The following is a 14,426-nucleotide window of genomic DNA, read 5'->3' on the forward strand; positions in this document are numbered from 1 at the left end:
TACCTTTATCATATTACATAGTATCTTAATTGTTTTTGCTGATCATCATATATTAAGAAATAAAATGGCAATCTGAGTATTTTCAGGAATTATTATACATTCTACTAACATTTTGCAATGCTCAGAACTATGAAAAAATTCTTTAGTATGTATCACATCTAACTTACATTACAAACTTCAGGGACAGACCTTTGTTGGAAAGGAGATTTTATGGTATAGTTTTAGGGGTATTTCTATTTTGGTTTATGTACTATAAACTTTATTAGTGTGATAGGTTGTTTCTTATGGTTGAGGGATGGAGACAACTAATCAGGAAGTTATTATTTACCATTAGGAATTGTTCTTTTTTCCCTTTATTTCTCCTTCCCCTTTTGCTTTCTTTGCAGGCTCTATCCGGTGGGCAGATTTGTTTTTCTAAAAAACATTTTTTTATTAAAGAGGGCATGTATTGAACAGAGCACTGGGTGTTATACGCAAACAATGAATCATGGAACACCACATCAAAAACTAATGACATAATGTATGCTGATTAACATAACATAATAAAATAAAATAAAATTTAAAAAAAAGTATATTAGAAGTTTCATTTTGCTATTACCAGAACATTCTTTACGAACATACTAGTAACAACTATTAATAACTATGATCCTTGCAAGGATGAAGAGCTTGGGAATTCATGAGTGGCTTACAGGCAGTACTGCTAAGTGGAGTCGCAACACATTTTTACAAAATCAAAATGACAAAATTAAAGTGCTAATAAATTTTAGTAAAGATTCTGCAAATCTTCATAACATGGCTACCTTCTTCTTTGGTGCTGTCTTTGCTGTATCACTACCAAATGACTTCCGCACTGCACAGCATCAAAGCTGGACCTGTTAACAGTCTGCCATTATTTTCCTATTTCATGCTACCGTGTTCCTAGTTGCAGCCAGTCTTTTCAATTGCTGTGTACAAGTTGCTCTCACTCAGAAATTAATGAAGAAGGAAGGAAATAAAAATAGTTTCAGCTTGGATAAAAGATGGAAAATTAGTTCACATTTTAAGATTCATTAACACACAATTATCTCAAGGTCTTTCAAAGGCAACTTCACTACAATTTTCTTAATTTGGGCACTGATTGACTGATCAGAGTTGGCTATATTTACCTTGGTAACTATGAAGGAATGTGATTTTTCTCCTTTTATTTAAAGGAAATCAACAGCAATGACATCACAGGAAGGGCAGTCATTAGTTTTCTTATGGCAAACAGCATTATCCCACTACAAAAATTTCTCTTCAATCAAAATATTTAATATGATTACTGCAAACACATGAAAGTAATTGATGAAAGGTGTCCTACACCTTGTCGGTTCAGCCTAGCCCTGTAAGTCCAAACCCTATACTGTGAATTTTCAGTACAACTAGTTTCTTTCCCTTTAATTCACCCCAAAATGAGTAATGTTTGATGATAATCCATGTGTTATTGTTGCCTATCTTCAGAATTCATTTATTTTCATGTGACTTACAAGATTGCTTTTGTCCTGCAAAACATTTGTACAATTTGTTCATTTATTCTTAAATGTGTTTAGAAAACATATTTGATAAACACTGACTCTATGGATATTAAGCAATTAAGTGGCAGTTATCAGTTGGATACCAGCCTTGGCATTATTTACTTTCAGGATCACAGATACTAAAAGTTCACTAAATTGTAAGTGGGTCATAAGATAATGTATAAACTGAAAACACTATTCTATACTGGCTGTAACTTAATCCTATTGTATGTTAAACAGAAAAGGCATGTGGATCCCAAAGGGAAAGCTAAATCTGCTGTCACCTATTTCCCATATATACTCATGTTAGGATTTTATAAATGTGTAAGTGGGATAGTCTCTTTGAAAGTGAAACCCTGGTATCTTTTTTATTAGCAATTAAATGAGCAAAAGAGATTTATGTGAATTTAGGCAAATTTATAAACCTATTGAAGAGACACATTTTTGATGGGTCCCTTACATTGTCAGCTTACATTAAATCCAAAAACAGTTATAATTTAGCAAATCATTGAGCAAAATACTGGAAACTACATTTCTAATAAATAAAACAGTTATACTCATATTAATTTATAAATTATTATTACTAATGAATTGCAATTAGTTTTCAAGTGTGTATCTTTCTTTTTGAATCTCTCTCTCTTCTATATATATATAGTACCACATGGATAGTGGTATACAGCTTAACATACAGAATTTATGTGATGATCCAAAAGTGCTATAGGAAACTGAGAGAATGATGAGAGCAGAATGTAGGAGGCAGGGGTGGGAGGTGAAGGGGCTTTGATTTTTTTCTTGTCTAGTTTCTTAAATCTAGTTTGTGTATAGAGTGACATGAACAATCCTAACTTGAAAATGCTCTCTTTTTAAAGATTTTATTTATTTTAGAGAGCGAGGGGGAGAGAGAGAGAGAGAAGTGAGGGAGGGTGGGGGGGGTGGGGAGGGGAAGAAGGGGAGGGATAGGGAGGGAGAGAATCTCAAGCAGACTCCACGCTGAGTGCGAAGCTGGTTGCAGGACTCGATCTCAGGACTCTGAGATCATGACCTGAGCCAAAACTAAGAGTTGAACACTTAACCGAATGCACCACCCAGGCGCCCCTTGAAGATGTTCCTTTAAAGGGCATCTAAACATACTTAAATTCTCCTTATTAATATTATTGGGAAAACATTTTAAAGACCCTTTTTCTGGATAACATTTTGTAATTTATATTTAGTTGATATATGAAGTTTAGAGCATTATAATGCCTTTCTTTCATGTGTAAGTAACTTAGTGTGATTAAGTTTAAGAAATACTTTTTTTTTCTTTGGAAGCAAAGGAGTGGTAGGTTACTTCCATCAAAATGTACAGACATCATTAGGTCTGTGTAAGAAATCCTGTATGTACATAGTCAGTCTAAGGAAAGGCATATGTCATCATCACTCCACGTCATCATTTCGTTCTTGTCTTTCAGCCACTTTCATTGCTTTCCTAGAAACATGTGGCTGTTAAGTGAGAGATGGTGCACTCTATTACATTTTTAACGACCTGACATATTTAGGTATCTTATTGTTCCATTCCTTAAAATTCATACATAACATTATAAAGTCAGTTAACATCAACTGAATTGTTTTGTCTTTTTTTTTTTTTTTTAAGATTTTATTTATTTGACAGAGAGAGACACAGCGAGAGAGGGAACACAAGCAGGGGGAGGGGGAGAGGGAGAAGCAGGCTTCCCGCTGAGCAGGGAGCCCGATGTGGGGCTCGATCCCAGGACCCTGGGATCATGGCCTGAGCTGAAGGCAGACGCTTGAACAACTGAGCCACCCAGGCACCCCTTCTTTTGTCTGGTTTTGATAACAGTGGTCACTTTTGCGAACACTTTATATGAATTTACTCATACATAATCCTAACTACTGAACAGAGGAGAAAATATTGTTTACATTACAAAAAAAGGGAACATGAAGCACAGAAATCTCCTACCAGCTACCTACAGTTGTCAGCTCGTGTCCAACTCAAGCAGTCAGGCTCCACAGACTCCACACTTTTAGCCACTATCTCAAGGGGTATAGACGATGTCCACACATGAAAAAATGTAAAGCTAAACTGTGACAGAGCAGGATAAATGATTTTCCTGGAGTCATCAAAGCAGTCAATTTCTTCTTAATTATATTGGAAAAATTTTAATAAAGAATTAACCTAGGGCGCCTGGGTGGCTCAGTTGGTTAAGCGACTGCCTTCGGCTCAGGTCATGGTCCTGGAGTCCCGGGATCGAGTCCCGCATCGGGCTCCCTGCTCGGCAGGGAGCCTGCTTCTCCCTCTGACCCTCCCCCCTCTCATGTGCTCTCTGTCTCTCTCATTCTCTCTGTCTCAAATAAATAAACAAAATCTTAAAAAAAAAAAAAAAAAAAATTTAAAAAAAAAAAAAAAAAAAAAAAGAATTAACCTAATGGTTTCTTTATGTGATGACTACTGCACTTATTAGAGGGAAGTTATTAACACTTGGAAAAACTTGGTCTATCACTTCATTATTTCTTCTGCTAATTTTGTTAAGCTTATTTTGACTAAAATTTTATTTGCTATTTTAATACTAAAGCTAAATATTTTATATGTTCTTGATGTACTAAGTGCCCATGACAACAATCAATTGAAACACAACAGCCTGAGAACAGATTTAAAAAGGCAAACCACCTTCAGGCAGGTTCAGCGTATGAATCTGCCAAACGTGCCATACGTACTGTTTGGAGCCTGTCTGCAAACAGCAACGGCGGCAACCATAGCTGTTGTGAGCATGGGGCGTATTATCAGACACTGTTCTTATTAACTTACATGGACTGTCTCGTGCTTCCTCAGAAAAACAGTATATTAGTATCAACTGTGTTTTATAAATCATAAAGGGGTGATGAAAATAAGTGAATTGCCTCCAGTGCTGTGTAGGTCGTAGATGGAAGGACCTGGGATACAAACTCAAGCAATGTGACTCCAGAGCCTCCAAAGCAGGTTCATTCAAGAATTTCTTACTTGGTATTTCCTAGAGTGTAAGGCAACGTGGGAGGCCCCGCGATAAATATGAGCAAGCACCTACGTGCTCTTGAGATTCAAAGGTGGAAAGATTAAAATCGACCCGGAGAGTGGTATGGTTAAATGAAAAAGATAGTAAATTTGAGGACAATCAACTCTATTTGATTTGAGTGTGTTAGTGTTTAATATTGGAGAAGTCATTTAGGATTAGATGATAAAGGACTTGACAGACAGCAAAATCTGGATTCAATTCACTTGTAAATTGAGAGACATAAACGATTTTTGAACAGGGAAGTATTGTGATAGCCATCAGAGCTGTTATTAGGGAGATATCTGACAATGGTATCTGAAAAGAAAGAGTATACATGGCTGATTGTGTTAGGCAGTCTTACAAAATAAATTGTAAACAATAATTTATTGACTGAGACAAATTTGAATCATCAAAAACTGCATGTAGGATTTCTTTTTGTCCTAAACTTGCAGACTTCATTTCTTGGCATGATTATCTGATTGGATACTTATAAAAATAAACAGCATAATACATATTCTCAGGAATCAACATTTCTCCTTAATTCAGATTTAATTTTATTAGCCATGTGAAGATTACACCTCAGGAAACAGGATATATACATGAACAGATATTTTATCTACATGAAAAGGCAGATTCCTTTGTAACTTTTTCCCATTTTAATATTATCATAATAGCTTTTGAGACATTATAATTAAAACCTTCCAGTCTGAAAGCTTCTGAAATCTACCACTCTGGAAGTATTTGTGTCAAGTGGACATTTAATAATATTGAAAATTTATTCTTCCCCCTCAGAGTGATTAGAAGGTAAGAAGTGTTTTGTTTTGTTGTTGCTTTTTTTTTTCCCCCCAAACTATCCATGCCATTAAAATTCAATGGCCTTGCTTGCTGTCATTCAGCTTTATCTGGCTAAAATCCTTTAATTCCCCAGCCCCTGCTGTTGGGGAGCTCTAGGCTCATCACACTTAACCTCTGCCTAGGCGTCTCAGAAAAGAATTTGTTTCAGTCCATTCATAGCTTCAATAGTTGAGCAAGCCACACGCAACTGCACACTGGTCTTTTACCCTGAGCACACTAATCTGATTGTTTTTCCACTCTACAAACTCTGGGTCAACAATCAAGCTGCCGCCAGAAACTAATTAATTTGCAAACAGGCTTCTGTTTTCACAGAGGGAAAGCTTTTGAGAGCCATGTCAGAGAGGCCGGTCACACCATGGTTACACGCATTGTCATGGCATCCACTTCTTCGGGTAAATCTCTTGCTTGATGTCACTGCACACATGAACCCAGATTACCCAGTCAGCAGTAAATCCCTATTGAGGCCCAGTGAGCTCTGAATGTAGTGAGTCTAGAAGAGGAAATTGGTATAGACAGGCTCTCTATTCATTAAATTGATGGTAAGACTAGAGAGAAAAATGTTAAAAACCAGAAGACATAGGGAGCTGGCTTTAATTTAAAGAATTTTCCAGGATATTGTCTCATTTTTCTATATTTTCATCAATTTTAATTTAAAAACTGGGATTCTCTAAAATAAATGTAATAATTCCCTTAAATGTTACATTTCTACTTTCACCATTCAATGATAAATTCTGATATAAGGGTTCAAAGTTTTGGCTAATATGTTGTACTTTTTAGCTCATCACCGAAAACAGTTACCATTGCATATCCTAACAACTGTATTCAGGTACACTGTCTCGGAGGCCTGAAAAAACTAAAATCATCTTCTAAGCATTGCCAATAATGAGTGAACTTTTACTCCAAAGTTTTATTCATTTTTTTCATTAGTGCAATGTAATTTCAAGCAAAATCAGTTAAAAGTGATTATGTTCTTTAGACAAAATATGACATAGAAAATAGGTCCTCAGAAAAAGGGACCAAATAAAGTTACATTTTGGTAACTTTGTGCTCCTTATGAAAAGAAAAAGCATATTTAGTGAGTTTATTAAATTCATCATCATCTGGAGAGTAGACTAATTTCATCCTGTGTATTTTTTTAAAAAAAAAAAGATTACTCCTGGGGGGTATGCATTATTTTTCAGTATGAAAATTTTTCTGGGCAATAGATTCCCGTGGGAAAAACCTCAGATAACTATTCGGTTGTGTTTAGGTACAGATTGTTTTGAACTATTACACATCTATGTTTCAGGATTTCAGTAAAAATAACCAAAAATATTGTTTTTATTTGTGACTCTACATTGATGCCTCAGGATGTTTAATGAATACAGAGTATAAGTCATAGGAGATGCAATTAGTTAAAAAAAGATGGTATTCCTGTTGCTCTTTCATACGCTATGAAAACAAGAATACATTTATGGTTGCTGTTGTTGTTTTAACTGAATGGTAACTCAACTTCTATGATACTCATCTGTTCACATAACCATAAAATAAGGCAACCTGAGGGCTTTTTCTCCCAAGGTCGGCAAAATAATATTGACGTACTTAAGCCAGAGAAATAATTCAGACTGGCATTATTAAGAAGTCTGACATTATGCAAAGCTAGATAATTCATTTTACTTATAAAAATTTCCAACTGGATACTCTGGCAGTTTATGCCGTTGAAGATGGTAGAATTAAAATAGAGCACCGAAAGACTTGTACAAGTGATTTCAGATTATGTACTATGCAATATTAATTTGTGCTCTCATAGATTATTTGTGGTCACATTGCTTGGTTCTATTTTCATAAAAATGTCTTGTGGAGAAACTTGAATCTTTAGAGAACATGAAATATCCTAGTATGTGACCGCAGAGGAAGCTATGCTGATTCCAATGAGGGCAAGCCATCCTGGTATGAGTGTTACAAGTGAGAGGAAGTGGAATGATGACTTGCATACCATTTCAATTACAGAAAAAAGCAAGTGGGTTGGTCTATCCACAGGCACGATCCTTTTAGGAAATTCCACTAAAAGAAAACAGGTCTTCCTGAAACGAGTGGGAAGGCCTCACACTCTGGGCACTGTAATTAGGTCTGTTTGTGTTCACTGGGCCTTGGCTCTCTCAAGGTTCCATGTGGTTTTATATATTAAACCCGACTCTGACTGCCCTTTCACCCTGACTCAAATATAATCACTCACAGAATGAGTCTGACAAAGCTTCCTAAGCATGCTCCACCCAATGGAAGTGGGATAAAGGATACAGAGAAAATTCACAATTATTAAGTGCTTACTATATGCCGATCATTCACTTAGTACTTTTTACACATTATCATGTGGTCAGTTTTCTAAAAGAGGTAAGGAGTATTATAATCCCATTAAAAGTAAAGTCAAGGTGAAGCTTTGTCTTACTCCAAAGACTACAGTCTTTCTTCCATATCACATTGCATCCCAGCATTAGTCCAAGACATTTATAAATAATATTGGAAATAGTGTCCATCAAAAAGAAAAATAAATGTAGGTTAGCCATCCATCTGCTCTAATGAATGGCTACCACATATAAAAACTAAGTAGTAGTATTTACATACTAAATGTTAAGAAATCATTATTATAACAGAAGCATAAACTTATTTTTTTCCTTACTATCAATATACAGAGAACAACTGTACCTAATTTTCACATTGTTAGTAAGTTGAAATTGGAATTGAAGTTTAAATGAAGTTAAAATGATATAATATTGAGAGAATTTATAATGCACAAGAAAAACAGTGAATTTGGGCACATCATGTCAAACACATATGAGTACATTTTCTGAAATCAAAAGTTGTTCTAACACCTAGTAACCTTAACCTTCGGGCTAATTTAAAAAATTCTTTTTTAAAAAGCAGTTATGTAAAAGTCAATAGATTCCACCTCTCTTCTGTTTCTTCATCTAAAATTGTTACTCATTCCTAATTTTTTCTATTAAAATGAAACTAAAGTTAAACCTTGACTGATGTAAATTTTAGTGATTATGAAAATAGTGAAATTCCATTAAAAATATCAAGATATTTTAAGATCTAATTCTAGGCATTTGGTTTTGTTTTTTTTCTTTAGCAGGAACAAAAATTAAAAGTCACCTAAAATAGGTGATTTTTTTAATCAGGCCAACTGATTCGTCCAAAATAACTGAATAGGTTTGAACTGATTTGAGAAAAGTAAGTCCTGAGCCAAAATTAATTTTAATAGCCCCAAAGACCTTTCAAAAGTACCTTGCAAGTATTTATTACTTCTGGCAGAACAAATGATTGTGTAGTCTATGCTGATGCCTCAAGCTCATTTATTTTATGCATGAATATGTAAACATTATGTTTCCAATTTTATTCTGGAATGGCATTTAATTTCAGGAGGCTTGCGATTCACACAGTCCCTTGGTTCTATCTCAAATGTGTCTGCATCCTCCATCTTGCAGCAGTTCTGGTTTCTGCACCCTGTCAAATGTAACCTTTGTGCTAATTTGGTAAAATCAGTTCTCACGTTTAGTGCTGAGAGACTGATAACTGAATTCTCAAATGAACTACACATTTGCAAGATGAAGTACAGAGCTGTGGACAATGACTGCTTTCCCACAGTGTAAATTCTTCAGACTCAGCAGTCAACATGTAAGTGTGCAACACAAAAGCAGCTTTAACTTGATGACTTTTTTCCTCCAAGGCCATAAAAATGAAATGGATACTATACTCTCCTTTATGTTATTCCATCTTCTTGGATTTTCTTTCGCATGGACAGGGAAAGCCTGTATGCCCTTTAGAGTTCTTAGTAGATCAAAGTCTCCTTCTTGATGAATAAAAAACAAACATTTTTCCTTCCCACATATATATTTCAGTTTGAGAATAGACCAGATAGCAATTTGAAAGAGTTTTTCCCCACTAATTTTGACTCCATACAAAGTTTAATAATTGACAGTGGATATTCTAAAATTGTTCTCCGGGATTTTGTTGGAGTTTGGCTCTTTTATAGTTTTGCACACATGGTCTTATGGTGATCTCAGCATCTTTTTTTTTTTCCTTGCTGAATCCTCTGACTTTTCATATGGTCACACACTATTCCTCCTGAAACCCCTAGCATGGATATTTGATTCTATGTCCAGACCCTTTTGATTACAACAGCGTCTGTACTCAATTATGAACGATCTTAGGCATCATCTGCATTTAAGATACAAACAGTGGGGAAGTGATGTCAAGCTTACTGGTAACTTGGCAGAGCAAGAAATGAGGGAAGCTAAGAGAAGTGACGCTTTAAAGAGAAAGGGCTATTTAACAGTGAGAAATAGTGTAAGAGATAGCATCCAAATGGACAGACTGAAAGACAGGTATAGAAAGTTATTAGTGGCCTTAGGAAGAAGCAGCTCCCTGGGCTCAAACTCAGGTTTAAGGTGGCTAACGGTGGTGAAAATGTTGAGGAAACAAGATCCTAACCATACTATGGACTTAGACAAACAGGGACTTTACATCATACCAGGATTAAAGGAAAAATCTGGACAGAACAGATGAGCAAGTTTTCAGGTCAGGGGAAGAAATCAGGGAAGGAGAAAGACAGCAAAAGAAATGTACATTGGGTAAATTTATGAAAAAAACATCAATACAATTAAGAGCAAAGGCAGCATGGAAGGTAAGAGGCACACCATTCATACTAATACATAAAAAATAATAGGATGATCAGAAATGCTGCAGGGCAGAGATGCTGACTGAGGTAATTTGAGGTACGTTTTATGTTTTGAATAGTCACTTTAAAGTATGAGATATATGAGAACAAAAATTATCACAGACAACTCATGGTCTCCTGAAGTTTCAGCAAAATTCACAGAAGTGTGATTTTTCTCTAATAAACCAATGAGAGAGGTGATAAAAGGAATTTTGGGTACCCCAAAAGGGCAGGAAAAACAGGTGTGGTAGAAATTCAAAGAATGAGATATTCAAACATCTTACTGAGAACACAGATGGACTATAAGCCATGAGTTCCATGGGTTCATGGAGCTCATCCATGACTCCAGGAAACCAGGAAAAAGTTCATGAATGGGAGATTAGGGTCTGGGCAGGAAACCAGGAAAAAGTTCATGGATGGGAGATTAGGGTCTGGGCAGCTTTATTTTATAAGACTGAAGACAGATATACATGGAGATAGTTATTTAATAATAAAAAACATGATAATATTGTGGGGGCCATTACAAAAATCTGTGATAAATGTGAAAGTGAATAATAAAAAAAAAACAAACTCTACAGAGAAGAATAGATTAGGATTATTTAGTTCAAAATCTGAATAAAAATGTCATTTATTTATTTATTTTAGGCATATAGATTTTGAACATTTTCTCCTCTATTAAATTTATTTATATACTAAAAAGAGAAAGACAGTAAAAAAAAATCTAAAAAACTTGATCAAGTTGAAGCCAGTGCCTGAAGTTCAAGAAACTGGGTTCTTGTTCCAAATCTTCCACTACTGGGTTAGAGATAATCTTAGATAAAACATTAGTTTTAATTTTCTCACCTATACAAACTGAGAGAAGATATTAGGAAGATTAAAAGAGAATCAAAGGGAATAAAAGTTCTTTGAAATTCTGAAAACACTTTCAATGTAATGTTATTAGCATTACAATTTGTTTAAACATTCAAGAACGTGTATGATGCTCTCAGGGCAGTATGAGAGGTGTGGAGGAAAAAAATACCACATCACGAGATTTGTTGTGGTGTCTGGGTAAGACAAGACTGGTAAGTCATCTTATCTGTTTCCACTGCCTCCCTTCCGCAGCTCCAGCCCAGATCTCTTTCTTTCCACAGTTCACTACTGAGAAACTTCAATTTTGGCATGGAGCAACTATTTTCCTGAATTTTTAATCTCTCTTTTCTCTTCTTCCCCTATTTTCTCACACCCACAGTCATGAAGTCACCACCATGAGTTTAACTGCACACTAAATCTCAAGTCACAAGGAAAGCTCTCCACTGACAAGTACAGTTACCCATGTTATGTAACATGCCTGGGGTCTGGCCCCCACCACCTACCATTGAGCCACCTGGAATCATGCTGCTCCGTCCTAATTGGGTGGTGGTGCCCGAGAGTTCTGAAGATCGCAAAATCTCGCCCCATAAAATCAGCCGCAGTCCCGGAGTATAATTCTCCATCTGTGTTGTGACAAAATAAAACCACATATGCATCCTTTAATTCAATTAAGGAAAGAAAAACAAAACAAAACACACAAAAGTTTCATGTAAAGACCCTGCTAGAAAGAAAAGAGAAATGCTCTCTGCATCATTAGGCAGTTACTTTTATCCTATGTCTTTGTTGAAATGAGTATTTTAGTAAATGATCACTCACTGACTAAGTATCTGACTCCTCATTAAGTAGGAACTTCGAAAAATGGAGTAAAATATGGTTCAGGGGACATTACTAAAACATAACATTTATTCCTTTCTACTATGATGTGAGAAAAAAGAAAAAAACGCATACTATATTCATTACATTTTTTTTTTCAAAGATTTTATTTATTCATAAGAGACAGAGAGAGAGAGGCAGAGGAGAAGCAGGCTCCCCGCTAAGCAGGGAGCCCAATGCGGGACTCGATCCCAGGACCCTGGGATCATGACCTGAGTCGAAGGCAGATGCTTAACCACCTGAGTCACCCAGGTGCCCATCACATTTTTATATGTGTAAAGCGACAGCACTTCTAAAATCCTTATTTATTAGGGTAAGCTACCATCATAAAATATTGCTTACAGTTTTTATTTTAATGGAAATAAAAATTTCAATATATTTCCTTTTTAGTGGTACCTGAATGAGTAAGATTTTGCAATACGTTAGGACGAATATTTTCCTCCTCAAAATTGTTTTCATGCTTTTTATTTTTGAATATATCAAGTGGGAGAAGTGTTCTAACTTAGTATAAGTTATCACATAGTCTAAAAACAAGTTTATCACATAGTCTCAGATATAAAAGAAATATGTCTGGCGCCTGGTTGGCTCAGTCAGAAGAACATATGACTTGATTTCAAGGTCATGAGTTCAAGCCCCAGTTTTGGGTGTAGAGACTTTACTTAAATAAATACAATAAAAAAATTTTTAAAAAAAGTGTGAAGAGGAGGAAATTTTGACAGACACAGTTCAAGATTCTGTTGTGTTTTCTGACTCATAATATTTACTGAATACCATTCTGTGTTTGCTGGGCAGCTGGGCAGTGGCTTGACAATTTCAAATGATCTCATTTAGTTCTGTCAACAACCCCATGATGTAAATGTTATCCCTATTTTCCAGTTCAAGAAACCCAAGGCTGCTCAGCTAATGCCTAGGAAAGTAAGGGTGAAAGTTCAAACTCAGGTCTGTTTCATCCTAGTCCTTTTACATTAAACCCTACCAGCTTTTAATAAACTGAAGGTTGTAAAAATTATATTTTCTTTCCTTAAACAGAAAGTACCAGCCATTATTTCATCCAGGAAACACATTATTGCCTGTTTACCTCTAGGGAATTATCAGCAAAATGAAACAACAAAAAAATATAAAATTTTCTCTAAATAATCTACCATAATGATAGTACACTTAATATTATCTTGATCATTTGGATAAGTTAATGTTTCTGCATTCACTGATTTGAAAAATAATCACAAAATAAAATAGGAGTAAATTATAACTTAAACATTTGTATAACACTATCATTTCCAAAGGATTTTCACATTTATTAGATAAACTGAAAAAACTTTCTGTGCATTTTCAAGTATAAATGCCTTTGGGAAAATCCTGTTAATCTGATTTCTCATGTGATATTCTTTGTTCACACTCCCAATTCTCACTTAAAGGCTTTATAATGAAAACAGACGTTCTCAGTGCTCCAACTCAAATCAATTCCTTTGGTAGAACCTGTGGTTCTCTGATACGTCTGAATGCACCAACCTTTGGAGAATGTCCAAGGCAGTGGAGAAGAGCTAAGCAGAGTAAATCACTGCACAACTCCAAGGTTTAACTTGAAATACTAATAAAAAGATACTTTTTCTTACAGATGAGTTTTAAGATAGTGATCATTTATTTTGTATTGTTGTGTATGAAGACAAGTAAAAATGACAGTCTGACGATATATTAAGTACAAATTACTAGGTAAATGAATGGTACTCTATAATGTTCAAAATGGTCATAATATGGTATCTCTGGGATTCAAAAGCATCCTGTGTTCTCTTCACCTAATTACATATCAAGTTCAAATCTGACCAGCTATCATCATCATATGTTGCAATAACATTTTATCTGCCCACAAGGTAAAAAAAGAAACCTATTCTAAAAGCACAAAAATGCTATGAATAAGCTATCTATGAGTTTCAAAGATACTCTGAAATATGTAAATGCCTACTGTCTCCTTAATTTTAACTTATTTTCAATCACTATAACACTTTTATTAAGGTTGATATTTTATCTTTTTACAAATAATTTATAAATAGATGTAATGGATTTTTAAACTTCAGGTAAATTATTTTCTTGATCTGTGTGACTAAGAGGGCATTAGTTAAAAATGTGTTGTAAAAGCAGCCTAAAATGTTCATATTAATTTCAAATATTTTAATGTTGCCACACCAGCCATAGGATGCCTTGTGTCCTCTTTACCTTGGAAAATCAAAAGTATTAAATTATTAGTTGAACCTCACTGCCCTCTCAACCACATGTTAGGTTATGAAAATCAGGAAAGGTGAAAAGAGAACCATGAAAAAGAGAAAAACTGAACAATTTCATATCAGAGTGTAGTCAGATAGAACATGCCCAACAGGAGGTATAATCAAGAAATGGAAGAGTAAAGAATGGCATTTTTTTTTTTTACATCTCCATGACTTATTTTACTTATATAACTGGAAATTAGTTTATTTAGTCCCTTTCCCTATTTCACCCAACCATTTTTTGTTTTTTTTTGTTTTTTTTTTGGCTTGCTTTAGTGTGAGGAAAATCCATAATTACACTCACTATTACATGTAAACTCTATTCAGGGGAGGG

General features: G+C 35.0%; 1 protein-coding gene across 1 annotated transcript in view; it reads right to left on the minus strand.

Annotated features, from left to right (window-relative positions):
- SEMA3A (semaphorin 3A) overlaps window positions 1-14,426 on the minus strand; it is a 202,670-nt gene that overhangs the window by 63,401 nt on the left and 124,843 nt on the right. The window contains exon 6 of the mRNA XM_021689684.1: window positions 11,465-11,584. Within this exon, the coding sequence (XP_021545359.1) occupies window positions 11,465-11,584 (120 nt within the window). The remainder of the gene's footprint in view (window positions 1-11,464; window positions 11,585-14,426) is intronic.

Source organism: Neomonachus schauinslandi, chromosome 12 (assembly GCF_002201575.2).
Source record: "Neomonachus schauinslandi chromosome 12, ASM220157v2, whole genome shotgun sequence".
In the NCBI taxonomy this organism is placed as follows: domain Eukaryota; kingdom Metazoa; phylum Chordata; class Mammalia; order Carnivora; family Phocidae; genus Neomonachus; species Neomonachus schauinslandi.